General features: G+C 40.3%; 1 protein-coding gene across 4 annotated transcripts in view; it reads left to right on the top strand.

Annotated features, from left to right (window-relative positions):
* Positions 1-24266, top strand: part of TRIP4 (thyroid hormone receptor interactor 4) — a 25092-nt gene extending 826 nt beyond the window's left edge. The window contains exons 2-14 of one of the 4 annotated variants that reach the window (XM_018552996.1): positions 114-280; positions 340-351; positions 997-1136; positions 1848-2066; positions 6280-6358; positions 7015-7129; positions 8350-8565; positions 8743-8863; positions 16334-16515; positions 18486-18610; positions 19302-19393; positions 21814-21916; positions 24065-24266. In XM_018552996.1, the coding sequence (XP_018408498.1) occupies positions 114-280; positions 340-351; positions 997-1136; positions 1848-2066; positions 6280-6358; positions 7015-7129; positions 8350-8565; positions 8743-8863; positions 16334-16515; positions 18486-18610; positions 19302-19393; positions 21814-21916; positions 24065-24141 (1648 nt within the window). In that variant the 3' untranslated portion in view covers positions 24142-24266. Of the gene's footprint in view, positions 1-113; positions 281-339; positions 352-954; positions 1137-1847; positions 2067-6279; positions 6359-6999; positions 7130-8349; positions 8566-8742; positions 8864-16333; positions 16516-18485; positions 18611-19301; positions 19394-21813; positions 21917-24064 lie in introns of all 4 variants that reach the window. The other 3 variants (XM_018552993.1, XM_018552995.1, XM_018552994.1) reach the window with 3 other exon arrangements.
* Positions 24267-25153: the final 887 nt, after the last annotated feature.

Genomic DNA, 25153 nt, shown 5'->3' on the forward strand with positions numbered 1-25153 from the left:
TGTGTGAAAGCCTAACTAAGGACCCGTTCTCACCAGCAGGTGTGCACTATGAAGGCTGTGGTGCTGATGATGCTTCTTTATTTATCTGTCTTTTTTTGTGTTGTTTCCAACAGATACATCCTATCTATTGACACAGAAGAGGAGATTGAGGAGTATGTCAATGACCTTATTCAGGGCTCTGAGGACAGGAAGCAGACATTCATCCGTGAGCTTAAACATAGGTGGCAAAGAACCAAACAGCCATCCAGCTCCAACTCCGCTCAGATCAGTAGGAACTATGGTCAGTTTTAAATACAGCTTGTGAATTTCTTTTTATTTTAAATCGCCTTCATTAAAGAGTCATAATGGAGAGTGCTATACAAACACTCAAAGATCAGTGATTGCTGAGTGTTTGTAACTAATTGAGGACATAGTATGTTTACTGTGACACCAATTATGAATGAACATTAAATGCTCTACATCACTTCCTGTTCATGCATGATTGTGGACATGGTAAACATACTATCTCCACAAGTTATGAATGAACAGAAGCGCTCCATATGGAGGCTTCCTGTTCATTCAGTGCTGGAGCTGCCGAAAGAGATTGAGGACTCTGTGTCCTCAACCTCCTTTTTTTTCTACTTACCTGGTCGGTCTTGCGGGTGGGTGCGGCCAGCGTGGTTCCAAAGGAAGAAGGAGATTTACAGCCGGCGCTGTAAACAAGTTCGGCGATTCAGGGGAAGGCTCCTCGGACCTCGCGGGGGACCTCGGCAGCCTTCCTGTGAACGGCGGCGCCTGTTTACAGTGCTGGCTTCATTTTTAAAAATTAAAAGCTCCAATATCAGGGTACAGCATTGGTATCGGTGCATACCTACCTATAACATATCTGTTGATGGGTCTAAGCTTTTCTAAAAACTATTCTTTTCTGAAATAGGTATGTTGATTTGCCCAAGCTTTCTTATAACATTTTTAAAGATGGCAATTCTGATGCAGATTTTCTTTTCTTGCTGGGTACAGAAGTTTCTGAGTCACCGTTGGTAATAGACCAGTCAAAAAGAGGTAGGCGTAAAGGAAGGAACAAGATGGAGCCACTGCCGGTGCATGCTTTGACTGATACTGCTGTAGAAGAGGTAAAAACTCCTATGGATTTGGCCAAGGTATGTATGCAAAACAAATTATGTGATTACAGCTTATTATATTAATTATTAATTTATTTAAAATTATGCATGAAATGGTTTTTGCAATTATTGCATTTTAGATAATGCTTTTATTGATCAAATAGGGTCCATTGTTTTTAGATTTATTAAAGAAAATGGTGAACCAGGCCATTTAGCATGTCTTGTAGCAACATTCCATATATGCTCGAGGCAGCCAACATAGTTTGGAGCTAGTAACCCCCCAGGGAGGGGGTAGAAAAGAAAGAAAGAAATTCAAAATCGGACTGTTTGAACTTGGCATTGTTGGATTTATTAGCTGCATATTTGTTTCTGAGCAGTCACCTAATTTTCAGTAATATTGAATGGGTGCATAACTGCCCTTTAATTGGCCTTCAGTTTGTGGACCCAACAATGACAAACTGCAACAGAATAGCTGCATTCACACTATTGTGTCATGGTAACTCGCATTAAAGATGTGCATTGCTGCAACACACATGAACATGCAGATATGTGTGTTGGAGTGCTCTACCATTTATATTTGAATGCAGCCAAATTGCACATGTACAATTGGCAGTTTTTTTATGCTAGGAAGTCATCTGGGTTTTGGAAAGTTTCTCTTTCCACTCCATCTTTTGGAATAAAAATATTGGGTGTACACCACTGTGATACCTATTTTTACCATGTATTGAATCCCTATTTATTTGTCATCAGGCTCAGGAGACAGCTTCTCTCTCATCCTCTAAGAAAAAACAAAAGTATGTCAACTTGTACACCAAAGAGGGACAGGACCGACTGACTGTGCTGATTCCTGGGCGTCATCCATGCGAATGCCTGGCCCAGAAGCATAAGCTCATCAACAACTGTATGACATGTGGTCGTATTGTATGTGAACAGGAGGGGTCTGGACCTTGTCTGTTTTGTGGAAGCTTGGTAAGAGCCCTGACAGTTTCTTAAATGACTACATTGTGTCCATATATAAGCACTTCAGGATTTTCGACCTATACCATACATCCTGGTTTTGTTTCTGTTTTTCTAAGCAGGTTCAGGTCTATTGAGTAAAGGTAATCTGGGTGGCTGTAGAGCTGTCCTCTCACTTTTACAAGACTCAATGGGTGCCTGTTGTTCCCTAGTTCTCCTGCTCCTCCTGGCAGCCTGTGACCACAATAAACAGTCAGGATGTCGAGCAGGAGGAGATCGAGGAACATTCGTACCCCAATGTCCTCTGTGGAGTGTGACTTGAGACATTCTCATCTTGGAGCACTTCAAGGTTCAGAGACGTTAGATTCCTGGTTGCAAAGCCGAGTAAACAGCGGATCAAGCACAATCTGTGCTTGATTAGCAGGGGTAGACGGCAGGGGAGACATTGGGTGTCTAGTAAAGCCCTGATGGCACCATGAAGAGTAGTTTTTTCACATAGGGGGCTTATTTGTCTCCTTGCAATAGTAATAAAGTTAAGTGTTAAGAAAATGAAAGTAAAAGGGCAACCACCAATCTGTATACACATATGAACATAAACATGAGCATAGGGTTTGTATTTAAACAAAAATTACGCAACACATATTGGGTATAGCCGCATACGCTGGACTGAGATAAATAATTCTAAAAGTCCCTAATTTATACTTGACTCTAAACCGATGAGCTATAAAGTCAGAGTGTCGCCTATTAAAAATGTTGGGTACCATAATTTTTCGCTGTCTGGCAGGCACACCTAGCTTTGAGACTGGACTCTGCGTGCGGTATGAGCAATAAGCAACCTTGGCTCAAAGCAGTATATTACCAGTTACAAGGTCCCCATCAGTTGTCCACAAACTTTTTGGTTGATTGCTAAATTAAGAGTAGTATAGCTGTGTAGTGTATATGTTATATTTTATTTTTTTCTGTTCTATTTGTGAAGTTAAAGCGGACCTTTACCCATATCTTTTAAAATAACAAACGCACCTTTTAGAAATGTTTAGTAATGACAATCTACAAACACATACTTATACATAGACAATTGCAGGCTTTTTATTGCATACCCTACTTCTCTTTTCTCCCCCATTCTTCTCACAGTGGCCATTTTTAACTTTAACCACTTGATGGCCATTAACCACTTGAAGATTGGGGTGTTTACACCCCCTTCCTTCCTGTTTTCAGTGTTAACAGTAATTGATGGCCCTACAATTATTGCTCACACTCTGACGTACGCGATGATATGTAACGTGGGGCGTAATGGGCGCAATCGTCATTTTCACACGTAGGCGCACCCGACAAGTTTGCCCGTTTATGTGGGGGGGCTTACATTTTTGTTTATTTACACTTTATTGTTATCATAGGGGGCTAAGAAGCCCCAAATGTGATATCAAATTACAGTGAAAATTCCTCTTTATGGGAACATCGGGGATCTCTAAGAACCCTAATGTCACCTAGGGACCCCCCAAAGAAACTGATGAAGCACAGATCTGCTTCACCAGCTTCTGCAGCCAGAGAGTGACAGCTGAATGCGGAAGTGATCTAATAAACATTACTTCTGCACTCACAACACCGGAGGGGAGATCAGAGGGAGTTTGTGTACTGACCTCCCTGCACAGAGCCACAGTGCCTGTCCTGGGCCTGCACGGAGCACAGGGAGCCCGGGATCACGGTGGGTAGGTGGAGGGTGCACGAAGGCACAACATACAAGTGATGGGGCGGCTCTACAGACGCTGGACCGCTTGTATGTAAACAGCCATCGGTGTCTGTTTCACATTATGACTGCTCAGTGCGCAGGCACAAAGGATGTTTTAAGAGGCCCACCTGCATCTAGAATGCTCCCGTCCGACCGTTTTCTTATGTTCGGCGGACGGAAGTTGGTTTATATCTCCCAATATACTGTATCTCTTCCTGGAACTCTGGGACATGTGACCATGAACATCATCTCAGGGGAGATTACAGATGAAATTTCCCAGCAATGCTCTGCTGATGTAACCTTCCCAGGATGCAACGCTTGGGCACAATTACATCATTTGTGCCACAAGTAGACCAGGAAGTAGACAAACTTCATTTGTAAGTAAATGAAAAACATGTTTGTTTAGCTAATGAATGTAAGATGATTTTCTATTGGCGTGCAGAGTATGCTGATGTGATTTTTTTTTTTTTTTTCTTTTTTAGTGAAAGGGTGTAAAGGTCCACTTTAACCACACTAATAGGTAAATGACAGGCCTCCTTATTTTTAGTTTGAATTATTAAAGTATCTGTCAGTTAATAGGCTTGTATGGAAGCTTAGTTGCTGCCATTTGTTTCTTGATGTTTTATTCTTCATGCAGGGGGAGGGAGTCTTTTTTTTTTTTATTTTTTTTTTTTAAATGCTAGCTTTCTAGCTGTGCCTGGCTTTAGTGCTTCTGACTCCAGGCTATTTTTTTTTTTAGAAGGATAGGTGAGCAGTGGCAACCTACTTATCTTTTTATGACAGTTCGAAATCTCAAAATGTATATACTTATAAAATAAGCATATTGAAAATATATTATGCTAGAACTATGGCTTCCTATTAAAATATGTCCTGTAGTACTTCATTATAAGTACATCTGCACTTAAAGTTTTCTTTTCTTCCCCCTGCAAAGTCCCACCAATACCTGTTGATCCTGCCAATAAAATCCACCTAATGCAGCTAGAGCTGCAGCTAACTATTATTTTCAAAATCGATTAGTTAGCCGATTATTACGTTCGATAATACATTTTAAAAATGGCTCCAGTGATGGACTACTAGTTTGTATTGAAAGGAGCAAGCTTGGAGCGGTGAAAGTAAAAAAGAAAACTTTAAGTGAAGTACATTATACATACGGTATATAATGTATTGCTGGGATTTGTATTCCCATGTATAATATACAGCACAGTGTACCATCAGCTATAGAGGAATAAAAATCCCAGCAATACATTATAGAGCACCACGTGTGGGAAAGTGCAGGCTTATACCTGAGCAGTCTTCCAGCAACTTGCTTCTGAGATCGGGCCTGTCAATCTGCCGCTGTCATCCCCCCCACACCTGCTCCTCCTTACTACATCTCCCCGCGTCCCTGTGCCGATGGAGAATGTGGGCGGGCGGTGAGTGCGAGGCTGGAAGGAGGTGCGGCGTGTAAAGCGTGGATGCGGGTCTGTCAGCGTTGAGCGTGAGTTAGGGAGGAGGTGGGGCGCGCAGCGTGTGTGGAGCCGTGAACAGGGCCAACTGATCAGAAGCCGATTAATCGATTATTGAAAAAGTTGACAACTTTTTCAATAAACGATTATAATCGATTATGTCGATTAGTTGTTGCAGCCCTAAATGCAGCTTCCTGTGATGGTGTGGCAACTATACTGCACTGCTTTTGAATTCAGAGCACAGATGTTACTCTCATGTAGGCTATGTCTGCTTGTACCACAGTGGGACTAGAAGATTTTGCAGGGGGAGTGGCTATTAGCATCATGGCCTGTATTATGTCAATCAGCAGTTGGCCATACCTAAAACTACCCACTGCTTTCTGGTTTGGCAGCACTGCTTTTGCTGCTGAAATCCTAACTCTAATCTTATCTCCCTCGTGTGCCTTTAAATGGGGGAATTGGCTTCCTCCAGGTGTACCTGCACTCACTTTTTCCATTTCTGTATATGTTCCATGATGGAGGCTTTTATAGATTAGATTTAGGACCACACTATACAGCGGATCCTTGACAAGGCAGTGCGGCTTCCACATATTTTAAAACAGTTGTGCAACTAAAACCACTGGTTTTTTTTTTTCACAAGTAGGTTTTTATTGTTTTACAATTAGGGCTGGTAATGATTAAAATTTTCCTGTTCGATTAATCAAATTTTTTTTTAATAGACTAATTTCGATTAATTATAACGCACATACAGAGGGGGGTCTCACCAGGGTAGCAGGGCTCTGTGGGGTCTAACCAGCCTTGTTAGAACAACAAGAGGGGGGTGCAAAACTAGGTCAGCTGACTGCCTGGACCGAACAGATCAGGGAAGGTGAGGTGCTCATCCACAATAATATCCATACATGGCAGCAGAGAGAACTCAAGGCGTGGGCATTTTATTGTCAACGTTTTGATGTTGATAAAATGCTGATGCTTTGATTCTGCTGCTGTACCTACATTGGATTTATTTATATAATAGTTTTACACTAAAATGTTTCTTTTTGTGACCCTGCCTTAGGTTTGCACCAAGGAAGAGCAAGATATTTTAATGAGAGACTCAAACAAGAGCCAGAAATTACGGAAGAAACTAATGGGAGGTAAGGCAGACTTTGCTTTGTATAATTTCTAAAGTTCATCATCATGTTAGAATTTGATCTTTACAATCTTCAATCAACTTTAGATTTACCAAAATGTAATATAAGGGACCTACATGAATAATGTATGTTTACTGTTTTGCCTAGCCATTCTTGTGACACGCTTATTTCTGATAGTCAGGATGATCACTTTGCTACTTCCTTAGTGGTGAAACATATTCAACTGAATAAGTCCAGTTAAATGTCTTTTTAACTATTGCTAGCAACAGTTTGTTAATTTAGTGTTAGCTAATGCAGTATACTACAGTCAAACAGAAAAATCCATCACTTTTGATGTGTTTTCACATGTAAGTCATTATACTTGTCTCAAGTTATATATGCATGGACCGACATCACCAACTCTCATTAGCATTGAGAGGCAGCTGTGCCTTCACTCTCAAACTACAGCTGTACAGCTATGAGGCTTTAGGCACCCTAACACACATACCAGGGAGTGTACTGCTATTTTTCAGGAGGATTCCAGGTAAAAGGTAAATTTTCAGGGCAATGCTCAGGCACAAATAAGATTTCTAAATATTCCTTTTAACAGAGCAAATTTTTACTTCCAGAGTTGAGTTCCCTTAATTATTTTTGTTCAATTCCAGTTCCTGATGTCTCAGGAAAGATGGATGTATCTTCAAATGATCTACTCCCTCATCAAGAAGTGCGGATGAAGGAGGGTTTGGACAGGGCTTTGCAGCATCGTGACAAACTTCTGGAGTATGACAAGACTAGGTATTTGTTGCTTTTACACAATTCCCTTTAACCAGTTGACATCCGCGGTGTTAAACCCCCTTCCCATCCAGGCTATTTTTCAGTATTCAGCGCTGCGGTACTTTAACTGACATTTATTCCGTCATGCAGCGCTGTACTGAAATGAATTTTATACCCTTTTTTGGGGACAGATAGAGCTTTCTTTTGGTGGTATTTATTCACCACTGGGGGTTTTATTTTTTTACTATATTAAGGAAAAATTACCGAAATTTAAAAAAAAAAACAGTTTCCCCTATATTAAATGATAAAACATTTATTATTACCCAATTTTTTGGTAAAATATAAAAGATGGGGTCACGTCGGGTAAAAAGACACTAAACATGTCAAGCCTTAAAATTGCGTGCGCGCGCGAAACCTCAAAAAACGATAATACCCAAAATTGGCCCTAGGCGACGCTTTAAAAGCTGTTACCGCTCATCAGTTTAGTGTTATCAGTGATTGATGGCCCTAAAATGATTGCTCTCACTGCGACGTTCGCGGCGATATGTAACATGTGTAGCGCAATTGTAATTTTTGCGCGCTGGGGCACCGGACGCGTATTTACGTTTATAGGCGCGTAAACGTGGGGGTGGGGGAGTTAAACATTTTGGGGGGGTTTTTTCCCCTTTTTTTATATGTGGCTTTTATTTTATTTTATTTTTTTATGTGTTACTTTTCTTTTTTTTTATTTATATTTTTTTTTTTGCACTTATTGTTATTGCTATTATATAGGGGGATAACAACCCCCTATATAATAGCAAAGGCACACTGACAGGTCCTCTTTATGGAGATATTAGGGGTCTCTAGGACCCCTAATATCACCTATGGACCCCAAAAGAAGCTGATGAAGCAGAGATCTAGTGTAATGTGCCGCGAACGAGCACATATAGGCGATCGCCGGGCTATGGACCCGCTGATCGCCTATATGTGAAACACCCAGTACCGGGTGTTCGCATTGGACGGGTCTTTCCTGCCCGTGCGTGCCCGCTAGGGGGCGCGCGCGAGCAGAAAAAAATTGCCGTCTGGAGACGGCAACCCGCAGATGCTGCAGTGCCGTCCGTCCGTTTTTTTACTACGGGCGGACGGCAAGAGGTTAAACACAGAAGGCTTTTGTGGTTATACTTTATGTATTCATTATTCTGTTTGACTACTAATGAAAACATTACAGTCGGCCTTATTTTTCCATTTTGCTTGTTTTGTAGTGTACGGCGCACACATGTGATTGATGATGAGTCCGATTACTTCTCCACTGATTCCAACCAATGGTTGTCCACGGCAGAAAGGGAGACCCTTCGTAAGAAAGAGCAAGAGCTCCAGGAACTGCGTCATGCTTCCCGACTCTCTCGTAAAATCACAATTGACTTTGCGGGCCGTCAGGTTTTTGAGGAAGGAGATGAACTCGCTGAATATCACAAGCGGTAAAGAAAAATAGAGCATGATACTAGGTTGTTAGGAAACGGTGGGAAGTGTGTAGTAAGTTTGAAGTGCTCTAGATCAACAAATAATAGGTTTTCAGCTTTTGCAATCAATAATGCAATTATCTTTTTATAGAATATATTTCTCTAGCTTACATACATTATTTATTTTCTGGACAGATTTGATGAGAATGTGCATGCTATTAACTCTGGGACAATAGTGAATCCAGTGAAAAAACCAGGAGAGAATCGGTGTGATTCCATTCTTGTGAATCCCAGCTTGATGCTGTCACCGCCTGTGGTAAGCCACTCTATGGAACATTTAAAAGTTATTTCACTTTCCTGTTGAATGACAAAGGTCTGAAAACTTTGAAAAAAATGGTGATACAGAAATATAGTCAAATTTAAAAGTTTTGAGTCCTAGTACAGAAGTAATCGATTACACAACGATGCAATAGATTTTAATTGTCCTTTCAAGGGTATCTAGGTCAAAAACTAAAAATAAATGTCTTTCTATATTAAATTTCCATACGTTTTATCCCACTCCTAATAACGATATTGATCTGCAAGTTTGTAAACTTACTTACTGAAGATGCCTTTAGGATGTAGTTCCTCAATGCACTCTTTTGTGTCACAACTCTTGTAGAGCCTGCTTTCTGCTCTACAACTCAACATCTAAACAATGTAACATTATCATTACATGCTGGAAGCAATGCATGATGGGCTATATAGTCTTCAGAAATCAAGACTGCATCACATCAAGTAGCAGGGAAAGAGACGCAAAGCACACTGGGAATCCAGGAAGTTGGTGAAAGAGATGGCCAGACAGAAGTCAGCACTCACTACATAAAAGGGATTTAAAAAAAAGTAAACTTTGCATTATCAAAAACAAGTATAATGTTTACTGACGTTGTAAACAGGATAGTACACGCTGTGACTTTATAATTCCTTTAAAGCGACATAGGTCCTATCCTACATGAGCCTTATTGCCTGAAAAACATGAGCTTGTGTATCATTATTTTCAAAGGTGATTTACACCTTGACCTGACATTTCTCTTTTGTGTGGTTGTGGGCAAGGTAAATCACAAACTGTCTTATCTCTTGGGGAAACTATAAAATCCCACCAGCATTCCATGTCCCTCTCCACGGCAGCAGCTATTACAGAACAAAGCAATGGTATCATACTTTTCCTGTAGATTCTTTATAATACAGGGTAAACTAATATAATCCAGATGTGAAATCCCATTTCAAAACAATCAGATTCAGAAATGTAGGCCACTGAAATTTTACAGGGCTTTCCAGTTCAGTTATGTTGTCCTTGTCCCTTCTGCCTTCTCCAAACTCTTCACCTTTTATAAATAACCCTGTTAGATGCAAATCTTTGACTCGGCCCCTTTCTATCTTGAGAGACTGTTTGTTGGTCAGTGAGCCTTCCTGTCAAAGTGATAGACCAATTGGAAGGCTTGGATGGGTAAGAGGCTGAAGCCACATTCACCTGCCTATATATCTGGAACTACTGATTTGTTTGGCGCTTATTTTTTCACTGCGGCTAAGCTGTAATTTGTTGGTCATCATACGCTCACTTTGATTTGCAACAGATTTGCTTTAATATTTTTTCATCACTTGCTTCAGGTCCAGGAATTGTCCAGGTTTGAAACATGGTAACCATTTAAAGTAGGAACTGTTCTATGCTGCCTCACAGCCGCCAGATTCAAACTTGCACCGATAGACAGAGAATGACATTATTTAATTAGTGGCTGTGAAGCAACATTAAACGCTTCCTGTAAGATGGTGTTTGGAGATTAGGCCTACATTTTGGCCTGTATATGTGCAGGTTTAAAGGGGAATGCAAGGCACAAGGATAAAGAGCGGGAGAAGATAAGTAAATGATCCCCAATACACGCATTAATAAAAACCTTCCTTCTCAAAATGTTTTTTCTAAAATCGGGCCATATGATCCTGCTGTTCTACTTCCTAATTCAAAAGTTGTAGCCTAGGAGGAGGGATCACTGAGTCGCTAAAATGATTCACAGCCAAATGACCATGGAAGTGGATTTGTCTGACAAAATACTCACTAGGTAAGACGCAGGGAAGTACTATACTGTCATTTTATACTCTGTGTATAGAGGAAGTAGTAAAGAAGGGTTGACGGGAGTGGTGAAGACATGATGATGATGATGCTGATGATGATAGTGGCAGCAGAAGTGTCAATCACTGCCATTTTAGCCTGTAGGAACCATTGCACCAGATTTAGCTTCTGATATATCAAGACTGCTACCTGTAGAGCAGTATTATAAAATATAAGGATTGTTACGGATGAAAAAGAAGTAGCTGGTCTTTTAGAAATATGGCAGCTACTGCTGTTGACATTCTGTTAAATATTTATGCCTCAGAGTTCTCATTCTTTTACTTCCTTCTCTATAGTCTGAATCACTCTCAGATGAAGTTGATTCCATATATGAAACTGCACTCCTGCCTAGTACTAGATTATCAAATAGGTGGAAGCTTGAAGTGATGGCTTCCAACCGTGCCACACTAAAATCAGATCAAGGGATACAAAATACCAGCACTTCAGACGTGTAATTGCGTCCTACAAATTTATTGTGAAAAGCAAGCATCGCAGACAAATATAATGACGTCACTGGGAGGGTCCATTTCTCAAGGCAACATATAGTGACCGTACTTTGTTAGGGACCCTGAAAGAAGCTATAAATATATATATATATATTAGGGCTGTTAATTATTAAAATTTTCGTGTTCGATTCATTTCAATTAATTATAACGCACATACAGATCCAACTACATTGGCCTATACACATACAGCACAGCAATGAAGTAATAAAATGAACTAGGATCACACTTATCCAGCACGTTATTAATCTCACGTGCCCCACTCAATATGGCCGCCGCTTGAGTGGGGCAACTCAGAATAATAACGTGCTGGATTAGTGTGATCCTAGTTAATTTTATTACTTCATTGCTGTGCTGTATGTGTATAGGCCAATGCCTTGGCTGGCGCTCGTGCAGAAAGTTTCTTGGGCAAACTCACTGGCCCTAGTGGCTCCGTCGGCTAACGAAGGGGGGAGGAGTCCGGTGACGCCACGGACATCGACGTCACCGGACTCCTCCCCCTTCCCTTCGTTAGCCGTCACAGACATCGACGTCACCGGACTCCTCCCCCCTTTTTTCCAAATAAACATGTCTGGAGTGGGGACTTTGTATATCATAAACCAAAGCAAGCACGTGAATATACACAGGGTTATTCACAAAAGGGTGAAGAGTTTGGAGAAGGCAGGAGAAGTGAACAATCTAGGCCAAAATGGCTGATTTGGAAAATTCTCCAATTCAGTTCACTTTCCAGTTCAGCTATGTTGTCCTAGATTGTTCACGTCTCCTGCCTTCTCCAAACTCTTCACCTTTTTGTGAATAACCCTGACAGTGTTCGAACACCCATTATGCACATACAGTAAATATTCCAGTCCAATGACTTGCCAAATAGTGAAGCAAGGATGAGGTAGCAACTACCTTCAAAGACAAGTTAGCAGTGACAGCCTCCATATTTTCATGCATTGCTGACCTTAATCTATGTGGGGCACAGACTCTGTATATACAATTTTTGTAAGTAATTAAGTATATCTAGAGTGTGCAAGAAAGCAGGGATCTCCTTATACATTCTGAATCTTGCACTCGGAAGGAGAGGACATCTGTTCTGAGCAGATGGTGTAGTCTGGGCACAGTGACATACTTAAATGTAGACAACAACATTCCATAGCATGTTTCTGTAATATTCTGCAAGTAAAGTTTACACAGAAAATATATCCCAGTGATAATGAACACATTCCTAAAGTGTGACAGTGCTGTTTACTATGTGTTCTACTTACCAACATATGGAATATCCTTAGAACCTGAAGGCTTCTGGTTGCTCATATTTGGTAATTTTAAAACACATTGTTAACCATTTAGTGGCTATTTATCTAGGGCTACTTCTAAGAGGTACAGGCGGTACTTGTGCCATTAAACCCTTTCCCTGCCACCGACTTAAGGCATACGCCGGAACAAAACTGTCCCCAAAACACCAGGTCAGTACGCCTTACGTCGGTAGCGTTTACCGTTCTGCTATAAGCTCATGCCCCCCGGCCACCGGCATCTCCAGCCTCTTCTCCCTGCCTGGAGCCACAGGCAGGGATCTGTGTCTCCATGGATCCCCCACTTGTATGGCAGCGGGGATCCGAATAGAAATGGCTGGCGGAGGAGTGAGCCGCACAATGATCGAGCGGCATGAGAGAGCGGCAGTCGGGAGCAGAGTGGAGCAGCTGTCATCCTGTCAGTTTCAGGATGACAGCAGCTGTGTGCATGGCAGAGCGGAGGATCGGTACATATCAGTGATATGTACCGATCCTCCGTGCAGCACAAACACTGTAGTGATAGTCTGATCACTCCAATGTTTGTAAATAACTGGGGACACATAGTACATGTTGTGGTGTACACCATGCGGGGCAGTGCATTGTTAGAACGCATCACAGTGCATGATGGTTTTTATAATGTTTTGGGTTTTTTGTAACTGTGGCAGCGCATGGCAAAGCTTTGTGGCGCATTGCCGTGCATTGTGATACCTTGTGTTGCAATTAAATATACGCCTGTATCATTTTATCACAACACCAACACATCGCAAAATCGATTTTTAACAGAAGTCGCTTATATACAGTTGTGCCTACCTTCACTTTTTTTTTTTTACCTTTTCACAAAAAGGCGCAATTTTAAAATTTTCAAATATTTTGTTATTTATTAACTCTGTACAGTTTTTTATCTTTTAGATTGTCAGAAAATATTTAAGTTTTAACACAGTACCATACTTGCATGTGTTCGTATGCATAATGCTTTAGGGGCTATGTTTGACCTGCTTTGCCTGTGGTGCCAGTGGATTTCATCTACACCACACAAAGCAAATGCTAAACTGCACACTTGAAATTACACTTCTCTTCAAATGTATGCCAGATGCAGAAAAATAAAGCCTATCTACATGAGCCTGAGAAAGGAAGATGCAAAACATAGACGCACAAGCTGAATAACTCTAGAGGTTGCTTTCTAAAATCTACTTGCCCTGCATTTTATAAGAGACTGTGGACTTTTGACATCAGTGTCATTGCATTGTTTTCTGGGCAATCAGGAAGGCAACTCTATGCTTCTGGAAGTACCGGTATCGTGGATACCGAGTACCGAAATATAAGTATCGGTACTCGCACTGGATACCGAAAAAACGGTATCGGTGCATCCCTACCTGATATACCCACAAGTCTCTCCTGCTTCTGAAGCCGTAATGCCCAGGGCACACTCCTCCATATTTCTGTGGTTTCCCTAGACTGCAGGACCTTTGGAATACTACTAGGGTTTTTCTAATATCTGATATTATAAAGAGGGACATAATATAAATAAGAAACACCAGTCTATAAAAATAAGGTATATGTTTTGGGGACCACCAGCCAACAGATGTCTCTTGGCTGGATCATGTCATGCATGAATGACCCACCTCACATGTCTATGGTCACATTTTGGATTAAGCTACAACAGTGATTATTTTGAGTGAAGTCTCTTGAAAATGATCACTATCTTTTGGATTGTTTCCTGCACTTGAACATGCAAAGTTGTAATAGTCTTCTTCCCTAACTGATCCCATTTTGCTATAAATAACAGTGGGTTTTATGTATATACAGTATTTTCCTATATTTTTCCACATAATTAAAAAGATTTTCCAAGTCTGCTGTTTACTTGACATTTCACCAGCTTCGTGGTTCATATCACCAAACTTCATAAAGGCAAACGCAGGCCAGTAGGTATATACAGAGGAAATTATATGAACAGGGACCTAGCAGCCAGTGATCTCCTGGCTTCCTTTTGAAAAGTAGGGACCAACATATTGGTATTTGAACTGGAACCTGGAGTTCCTTTTGGCAGTTCGAGATATAGAATTAGTAACTGGAGGCTTATGTCTATATACTGTGCATAGACTGTGCATAGACTGTGTATAGAGTATGTCGACACCAGGATCCTTAGACCGCTGCAGAGGAGGAGGGGAGATATGTACCAGACACCGGTCTAAGAACAAGCTGGCTCAGATGGTCTGGTGAGTATGACTTCTCATTATTCTGACTTCACTTAAGCTGATGACAGCTGAAATCTGGTTGTTCTGGGTTATTATTATATACCATTTTTCTTCATTCTCACATCGTCTTGAACTTCTGTTACTTCAAGTTAATACACAGAGTAATAGCAATGTACCTGTTTAATAAACAGTGAAAAGTAGGAAAGAGCTTTATCACTGTGCTAAGTGTTTGTTTTGAAAAGTCCCTTTAGATTTTTCACTACCTCAGACATGGTGATAAAGGCCTTTTTCTCATGAAACACTGAGGAAAAAGCCAGCAAAGTGACAATTTTACACATTTTCAGGCATAATTGCAGGATTGCTCATGCTGTAATGCATCCAATAAGGCATATTGCAACCCATTACTCCTCACCTTCTCCACTCATTATCACCTAATAAGACTTTTTTTTGGCGCACAGGTGCATCAGGGAAGACGTGTTATACATTAGTTTCACAAGCAAGAACTTTTTTTGCCACATCAAATTCACTTGCTGCCCATTCAATGTTGCATAAAAATGCAGACATGCAAACATGCTGCATTTTTATGCACAATATATACACACACATTGAGCCTGTGTTGATATAGCTGATCAATGCACCTAGTGTCAGCGAGCCCTTAGTTTTATGGCCGCAGGGTCTCAGCAAGCCCTTAGTTTTATGGCCGCAGAGGTTATTACAAAATTGTTTGCAATGCAAAATAAAAAAGAGATCCTATATTGTTACTGTGCAAAAAAAGCCTCTCATAAGCTTTATCACAATAATGGCCATTTTTAGGAGGCTTTCTATAATAAACAACAAAATAATATATGGTGTTTTTTCCACATATGTGGGAGGTATAACGTATTCTATCAGGATCGTAGGTTTCCTCCCAGGAATTCATGTGTGCATCCCTGAAAAGCCTTCCCTTCAGTCTTTTCTCTTGATATCACAGTGAGAGTTCACTGCTGCTATCACCGTGATCAATTGGCCACTTAAACAGGCTGAAACTTTTCTAGAGAAGTGAGAAAATAACACTGTGATATGTGGAGAAAAGATATCCCGTGATAAAGCAGACTTTATCACGGTTTATTAAACGTACACCTTAATGTGAACTCCAGGCAGAGGTATAATACACCAATTCATCCATCTAGGTATTCAATAATAAATCCTTAAACACCTTTTCCTTCTATAGTCTATAAGAGTGCATTGAGCATTTAGCCTGTGTTTAATGCTGATCAAGGCAGGCTAAATCAGATAAAACAATGGTTTTTCTATGTGCCCTATTTACACCACACAGGTGCATTGGTGTGTGTGTTGTGTAAAAATGCAGCATGTCTGCAGTTTTATACAATACACAACAGTGTGTTAAAACACACCACAACACTTTGCAATGCACTGTTGTACATGGAGGTAAATGAAGTGTAATTTTGTGACACTTCATTAAAAAAGAAAATTAAGAGTAAACGGTGCGAAGAGTTTTAACACAGAAAGTGGTGCCACATGCTGGTTGTGTTTTGTGGCAGGTCTACGTAAATCTCAGGAATGGATGGGCACAAATATGAATCCTTTGGCAGACTACTACCATATATATTTCTCATCTGTACATTTAGCCATTTAAGGCAATTAACTGCTTTCTTTACTGTTTTGACCTAGTGGATGGATCAGCTGAGTGCAGGCTCTAGCAGAAGACAGACATTTGTAGAAGCTACAGCAGAGAACACGGAACGGAACAGGCTTCGAATACAGGACCGAGAATTGCAGGAGATCGGTGACCAGGGCATGTGTCTAAGCATGCATCAGCCCTGGGCATCTCTTCTAGTCGCAGGCATTAAAAGGCAAGTTGGGCTTCATATTTTGTGAATAAATCGCACCACTGCCTTTTGTTTGAGTTCCAGCTATGCTATTTTTATACATGTTTGTCAAATGTTAACATAGCCAAGCTGTTTCAGCATAGGTGTTTTATCCTGTGTAGGAAAGTGTGTGTCGCATGGCAACCATTCAATACCTATATAGCATCTAACTGATATGGCTTATCTAAACAAAACATCCATCTATGCACTTTGCACTGTTTTACTTGAATTAGCCTATTTTATATTCTATTTAAACATTTCTCTATAAAAAAAAACTATGTATTCAGTTTTTTATGTAATGGAATAGGATCTGGGGCCCTAAGTTGTCTTTAAAGCTTAACTGAACTTTCGGTTTTAATTCAGCTAAATGTATTCCAGGTGCTTCAAAACAAAGGGTGTGCAAAGTCTTACGGTTCATTTTCTTTGCAATTCAGCCACAGCTGATTAGTAGAAAAGACTTGTCCTGTCCCCTGCCAGCATATTGTAGAGAAAGAGAAGGATAATTGTTTTCTGTGTGGAAGCAGTAGACTCTCTGCAGAAGTCCAATCTGCAATCAACAAAGCTCCTGGCTTCCTGCTGATTGGAGAGTTCTAGCTCTGACTTAGCAGGGGGCAAAACATGTTTTAGGTGGACCTCTGCTTTAATGTGAACCTGTAAGCCATTTTAAATATCTTAAATGAATAGTGTAATCCAAACCCATCAGCCTTCACTCTGTCCAGTAAGACAGCTTTTAATGGGTACTGAGGTGCTCCCACTGGACATTGCAGTAGAAGCAAAGTATGGCTTAGCTCTAAAGAAAGTAAGGCATGCCTTGATAACACAGTGAACTAAATCTAAGCAGGGTTCTGTGGCCGGTAAAGGTAATAATAGTAGACGTCTTGTGGAACCTGCTTCACCACTTCTGATAGGGCTTAAGCCCTTTCTACCTGCTGCATATTCCTGTTGCCCAGCAAGGCTGCCCATCACAGTGATGGGCCAATAGGTGTGTGTGTGTGTGTCAGCCAGGGCTTGGCTGCAAGCTCCAACACTACCCACAACTGTTGCATCCTCCCTTGTCAGAATTGCGGATGCTGTAGCTCGCGGTATACTGAGACGCCGCAGCTGTAGCGGATCCCGACAATTGTGCGGCTAGAACTATGAGGTGAGTGAAAAGCACTCACCTCATAGTTCTCCTTTTTAATAGAGCAAGACCACACTTTGAGAATAACTTAATTGTAATATAAAAAAAAACAGTATACTTTCATCGTTGAAAATATGACACCAAGTATCTAAGCATCTGCTGTTTTTGGCTGCATTATGCTGACACAAGGGAATAGATTTGTCTCTCCTCTCTTTCTAGTACTTTTTGCTTGAGCTTTGGGTGTGACCTTGGATTAACGGCAGACTTTCCATTTCCTTTGCTTTCATCTTTCTTTTGCTCCATACAAAATAGTTTTTCCTGCCACAAAATCCTGCTATGTTTTACACTTACTAGCCCTATCAATTGATATTGATATTTTGCATATTAATAATTCAGCTTCTATTATTGCAGTTTTATTAACTCTATAAACTGACTACCCAAACCAACATTTTTTTTAATGCTTATGTAGAAACGCTCCGCAGCTACGTTGAAAGCATTTTTAGTGTTTCGTCCTCAAAACTGAAAATGGAAAAATGTATTCATGTCCTTTTAATGTACATTCATTGTTTGAAGCCCTTTGACAATATCCATAACATAGTTTGCTTAGTTGGCAGAAAGAAATAATCATGCAGAAACTTCTGCATGCAGTCATTGTGTATACAAGCAATTTGCCAGCAGGATTGAGAATGATCTCTGGCTAAGCTGCACTGTCTCTACATCCTTCCCTGCTGACAAACAATGTGATTCCAGTTACTTCATGTTGATTTGTGACTGTGCAGTTCAGTACTTGTCTGATCAGATTGCTTATTGTGGCTCTCATTTCTGTCTCCTGCAGGGTGGAGGGTAGAACGTGGTACAGTGCTCATAGAGGCCGTCTGTGGATAGCAGCAGCTGCCAAAAGACCTTCTCCGCAGGAGATCTCAGAGCTTGAGGCTTCATACCGAGTGCTACTTAACAAAGGTTGAGCTGTCAGACCTTCTTATAGACTCTGAAAACAAAGGCATTAACATTGCAACATAAGGAACTATTATTCAGAATAGCGACAGTGTATCGGTAAAAGTTATGTTACTAAATGTTTTTGAAAACATGTTTCTTTAAGCATGATCTTTAGGTTGTTAGGAGATTATTCAATGGAACTCCAAAATCTAATACCGTGAGCATATGGAAGAATATTGTTTCATACAACCAACAGTCTAAGGAATGTTGTACCGTGCATATTTTGAAAAAATGTTCATTTTATGAGATTGTCAAAGATGTTCCTTTCAGGAGACTGGTTTCCACATTTGACGTTCTTAGATAGTCTCGGATGCGGTATCGGATTTTTCTGTTTATGACTGTTAAATTATGTTGGGTAGCCCAGTTATGCATCACCCTTATGGTGACTTGATGGCTGAAATTTTAAACCCAGGCTAATCCAGTTGGACAGAACTGCACAGAACCAGTAGTTTTCTTCTAACAATATTGAGCTCAGCTTAATGTGCAGTGCAAATTGGAATTTTTCATTTAGTATTCCAGAATGCTGGGTTATAAGGGTGAAAAAATACCTAACTAAAATGATTATTAGTAATCACGGGTTCTAGTACAATTATTACTTTTTAAAATTCTATCTTTGTGTTTCACTAAACCTGAATAAACCCTTGTACATTTGTAGATATTCATTTTCCCAAGGACTATCCGACTGGCTGTCTGCTGGGCTGTGTAGAAGTGGTTGACTGCTTGTCACGAGAACAGTTTCAAGAACAGGTATGCTAGCCCCATCTTCCTGTATGTATGCAATCGCAAATATGGAAGGCTAGACGCAAAACATGTTTCAAGCATTTTATTTTATTCTGTTAGACCAACTCTGTCTTATATAAGATATACCAAACATACCCTGTTGCTGGAAACCTTTACCAGTTGTTGTTCTTCTATATGTTGTCCCTTCTGAATGAACGGTTTTCAGCTTGGCTTTAGCTCACAGCTGGTGGTAAGTTTAGTCCAACCAACCAAATCTTTTAATTTTTAAATTTAATGACTGGGTAGAACATTTTTAGATCAGCAAGGGACAACACATTGGAATCCACATATGGCCATATTGGAATGTTGGCTACTCCTAATGGAAGCTTGCCATACACTGTTTGTTTTCTAAATCCCTGCAGGCTGAATGAGAAATAAATAATCTTCCCTACCAGTCATTTTGTATTTTGGAAGCTGGCACCTGCAATAACAGTGGTTAGCTGGCATGCCTGAAAGTGAGAGAAATACCAGCATATCGGCTGTTGCTCTAACAGCAATAAATCGAATATCTTCCATTTGGGCTATTTGTAGCACAGCTGTATGAGAAGTTCCCTTACTTTGGAAGGATCGACTCTCACTTTTAGTTACCTCCTGAGACAGGAAGTGAAGAACAATCTCCCCAAAGAGACAGATAAAAACTGACAAAAAACCCCAAAACATTCTCCACTTCATCCAAAACTAAAACATTTTTGAGCCTTAGAAATCAATGCATCATAATAAACTTCAGTACAGCATGTGTATGGTAATTACATTTCAGTAAACATTCTGAGCGGCTGAGTAACTTGAAGTGACATTCTTGTCCATTTTATTAAGGTGTCACCACTGCAGCCCATAGGAACTGTTTTCACTGTTTTTTCTGGAGTGGTACTGAGGTTTAGTGCTTGATATATAAAAATGCTGGCTGCACAGCAGTAATCTAAATGGCAAGGCACGTGGACTGGGTTAAGGATTGCTGGAGCTAAAACATAAAACAGTATTGATCAATTTTATTTTTAAGCATTAGTATTCAAATGATAGAATTCTCTACTTCAGCATTGTAAAGTAAAAACTTTATTTAACAAACAAATTGCAAGCAGGCAGGGCTTTTTTATAGCAGAAGATACATGGTATGATTTTTCTTCAATAAATCCTTAACTGTCTGCCTGCAATATTCTATAAGCACAGCTCAGTCTACATTCTTGGCATGCATTGGATAAATTAACTCCAGTGTGAAAGCATCCTAGACCAGCCAATCGAGATGGCCAAAGATGCCGAATCTGAAAGACTATTGGGTAAAGATTAGGGCTGCAGCTAACGATTATTTTCATAATCGATTAGTTAGCCGATTATTAAGTTCGATTAATCGCAAAGATGTCGGCACCGGCAAGGTAGCTTGAGGATGGCTAATCACTAGAGGAGAGGCGAGTAAAGGATGGATTTAACTTCTATTTTATCTACATGGTGAGTGCAGCACATATACCTTTTACTGTTGACATTCTCCCTCATTGCTACTTCTGGGAGTAGGGTTGCGCCAATTCATAGCGTCTGCTTCAGACTGGTCACCATTCTCAGAGCCAGACAGACCCTACCCACTTTTTTTTACAGCTTGCATATACCAGGGCACTACCTATGGAAGCAATTGTGGGAAACCCTGTCAACACTGTTTCCAGGCTGAGCAGTAGGAAGATGCACTTGCTACACTGAGCATGTAGTTTTTAGTGTTTTACAGAGCACCCCCGAGCTGCCTGATTTAAAAAATGTATTTTATTTATCAGATGTATAGTTTATTTTATTTTTGTAATTTATCATTTTAACTATTTTTTCAGTCTTATTAATAAGTTTGAATATTATTTGTATCATTTTTTATCTTACAGCTAAACATTTATTACAGTTGCATCCATGAAGCATGCTGGGTGTATCATGAGAAAGCCTAGTTTTTAGGAAGATTAGATTCATTTACTGCTTAAGACCTTGCTGTTTTTGCATATAGAGGAGGAGGCGGCAGTCTGTCTCCCACATTTTGCATACAGTATATGTTACCAAGAAGCTTTACACAGCATAGAACTAGCATAAGGCTCCAACTACTGGCTGCAAGTGCTAAATATTAAACCTTCTTATACAATATTTCCTGTTAACCTGATTTAAAACGTAACAAAAAAAAACATTTAAGTGTTTTATATTTCTGTAATGAACATAATAAGGAAAATTTATTGAAAAGAAAATCATAGTTTCCTTTTAATAAACTTAGTAGAGGGTAAATCATTTTAGGTATATTTCTACACTGACCCTATATTTAGTATAGGTTGGTAACCCATAAGCTTTTAAAATGACTGGATTGTAAGAGGCTGTGCTGTGCTTTTATATGTGCACTTTCTCATTTTAAATGTTTATTTTTTTCTTACTCTTAGTATCGATCTCTTAACCAAGAATCAGCATCACCCTTTGTCTTCATTTGTACCAACCCTCAAGAACTGCCAATAAAATTTCCAATGAAGGGACAACACAAGATTTGTGAGTAATCGGATTCACTCACGTCATATATGCTATGCCAGGTTATTTATACTGTTCGGTATTACACTTTAGTCTGATCATAGTAATATTAAAATCAGAATAATTTATATTCACAAAAGAATGAATATGGTCATATTTAAAAAGTAATGATACTTAAAGAGACTTTATCACTTTAAGAATGCTATTGACAGGTATGAAGTACAGTTACCTAGAGGTGCCTGTACATGTCTGCAGCAGCTTTCAATATACTTTGCATTGCCCAATGGCAGGTCATACTAATGGGGCACAACTCTGAAACTTGTGGATAGTGTCGGAGCTTGTCACTAAGCCCTGGCCTTACCCATCAGTAGGAGCTGTTGAGCCAGTAAAAATGTAAGGAAGTAGAGATGCAGCATAAGAAAGTGAAGCAGAGGATCCTAAAATCGATTGCTGGTTTCTGCAGGCCCCTCTGGGTGCCTGCCCTTCATACCTGTTAGCAGCTTTCAGTAGTCTTTAAAGTGGCAAAAGCTCTTTTAAGCCACTGCTTTATTAGTTTTAACCATCTAAGTATTGCTTTCATATTAAAAAAATATATTTAATTCATTCTTTAAATTGTAGCTGTCCCCTCTTAGATGCTGGTGGCCTAAATCACACACTCTTATCTCCTGATGACCCAGAGGGCTAGGTTGTTCTGCTGGAGTTCCCACTTCTGCCCACCCTTACTTACACTTCTTTTATAGAGTCTCATTCTTCTTCAAAAGGTGATCTAAATACATAATCCAACATCCTTGTGATGGATATGGCAGATGGATTGACCTGGAAACTTGGTTGCAGAGCTCTTGCTTGCAAAGTTTCCAAGAGATTTAGTATGCCAGTATAGAATTGGGTACACCAGCATCTCAAAAAAGATCATTTGTGAGTGTACTGACCCTTTACATAGTTAGTCAGATTGAAAAAAGACACAAGTCCATCGAGTCCAATCGAGTCTTTAAAAAGCAATCTTTAGGAAATGCATGGTCAGGTCAATGGAGGCTATCTTGGGTAATAACTAAACAAAAAAACAAACCCTCATAGTATATTTAGCTGTCTGAAAATAATTGAGTTCATTTCTTGCAGTGTCTTATTGTAGATCTCCTTTTATTAAAGGGTAAAGGGTTGAAAAAAACGTATTTAACATATAATTGCATCACAAGCTAATTTTGTAGGTCACAAAGCGCTATGTCAAGTCTGCTGTAGTGAAGAGGGTGGAGGTACATTAACAGAAGCAGTCTGCAAGCCCCAGCTCTGTGCATGCTTCTCCTTGTCTTAGCAGGGCAAATTAAATATACACAAAGTGACATACTGTAGGGGGGCAGGGAGTTTAAATTGCCCTAGCTATGGGTCTGCTGTTTACCACCATTCTGAGATAAGGTGAATGGCAGTTTCAAGGTACAAATTATAATATGCACTTTTCATGCCAAACATGACATTCCCATCACAAAAATATCACAAATGCCTTTTGTATCATTTAATATAATTTAAAAAACTTTTGTTATCAGTTTGCAGGTAGCTATGATTCTATGAAACTGACGAATGCAAAGGCCACTTCTTTGTAACCAAGACAGCTAGGGGTGTTTTGTCCTCTGGATGTATACAGAATGCCCCTAGAAATTACTATTATACAGCAGCTGTTCACTATTTATGTCACTGTAGCAGGCAAACCATTCCACTGAGCATACAGCAAGCAGGAATTGAGTGGGATGTAGGAACCAGGAGACCTTTGCAGGTGTCTATCAAACAGCAACAGGTAGATGTCTGCAAAGGAGTTTTCTAAAGTAATTGCACTGTATGTAACTGACAGAGGACTTTTTTTTTTTCTTAAAGTGGCATTTCACTTTAAAATGACACTAAACGTCAGATTCACCAGTGGTAACTGATTTATTTGCAGGGATTAGTTTTTGACTATAGTTTGGAAATCTAGATTGCATTTGTTTTGGCTCTTGTGATTTAATTACTATACAGTTGGATATCTGTACCTAGGAAAGACAATGGGATTTATTAACAAAAAAATTAAACAAAGGTATATATGAAAAAAAAAATGCTAGTGTTTACTGGATAACCTTCCTTGTTGTTTTTTGTTCTCCTTTCATGATATATTCGTTTATGCTGATACATGTCCTTTTATTCTAGGGAAACTGGATTCTAAAATTCACCAAGGGGCCAAAAAAGGGATACTGTTCAGAAAAGAGAAGATGGCACAACCATGAAGCCAGCATGTAGAAGCATTCAAACATCTGCAAATAAAGCAACAAGATGTTGGTTAATAAATATAGCACTCAATGCTGTATTTACACCTTGCTGGACCAAGTGCAAATAAACCAACAGAAAAAAAATTGATGAAATTAGGGATGCACCGATACCAGTTTTTCGGTATAGAGTACGAGTTCCGATATTTATATTTCTGTACTGACCGATACAGAGTATCGGTACTTCCAGTAGCATAGAGCTGGCTTCCTGGGCAATCAGGGAGCCCTGGCGTGTCATTAACCACCGCCCGGCTTCTTGATTGCCCAGGAAGCCGACTCCATTCTGTTTGGGCAGGCTTGATGCTGATTGGCTGGCCTCGATGCTGGCTTCCCAGCCAAACAGATCTGACAATATGGTGGCAGACACCTCATTTCCCTCAAATTGATCCTCAGCAGCAGTCCTTACCCTACCACAGATGTCCCTCGGCCAGCTGGGCAGACACCATTCTCCAAGTTCTCCTGGATCTGCCCACTTCTCCTGTGTGTACAGCGCCTCCGTGATCGGCCCTCAGCCTGCTACTGCGCATGCAAAGACGACCCAGCACTCTGATTCAGAAATCCTCTAACAGCATCAATCAGGCGGTACTGCTGCGGTGCACACAGGAGAGGTGGGCAGGTCTTGGAGAGCGGTGTCTTCCCAGCTGGCCGAGGGACTGGTGCAGTAGTGACTGCTGCTGAGGATCGATGTGAGGGGTCTGCAGGATGGAGGTTGTGTCACCATATTGTCAGATCTGTTTGGCTGGCTCGATGCTGATTGGCTGGGAAGTCTGCTTCCCGGCCAATCAGCATCGAGGCGGCCAAACAGCATGGAGACAGCTTCCCTACTCCATGTTCCCTCGTGGCAATGCCGGTCAGAGGGAGATTTCCAGTATGGGAGCATTTGGGCGAGTACCACTATATACTAATATATACTCGCCCAAATACTCGGTATCGGTGCATTCCTCTATTACATTTTTTTTTTTATATATATATA

This window comes from Nanorana parkeri, unplaced genomic scaffold (genome assembly GCF_000935625.1).
Source record: "Nanorana parkeri isolate BGI_ZX_2015 unplaced genomic scaffold, ASM93562v1 scaffold105, whole genome shotgun sequence".
NCBI classification, from domain to species: Eukaryota; Metazoa; Chordata; class Amphibia; order Anura; family Dicroglossidae; genus Nanorana; species Nanorana parkeri.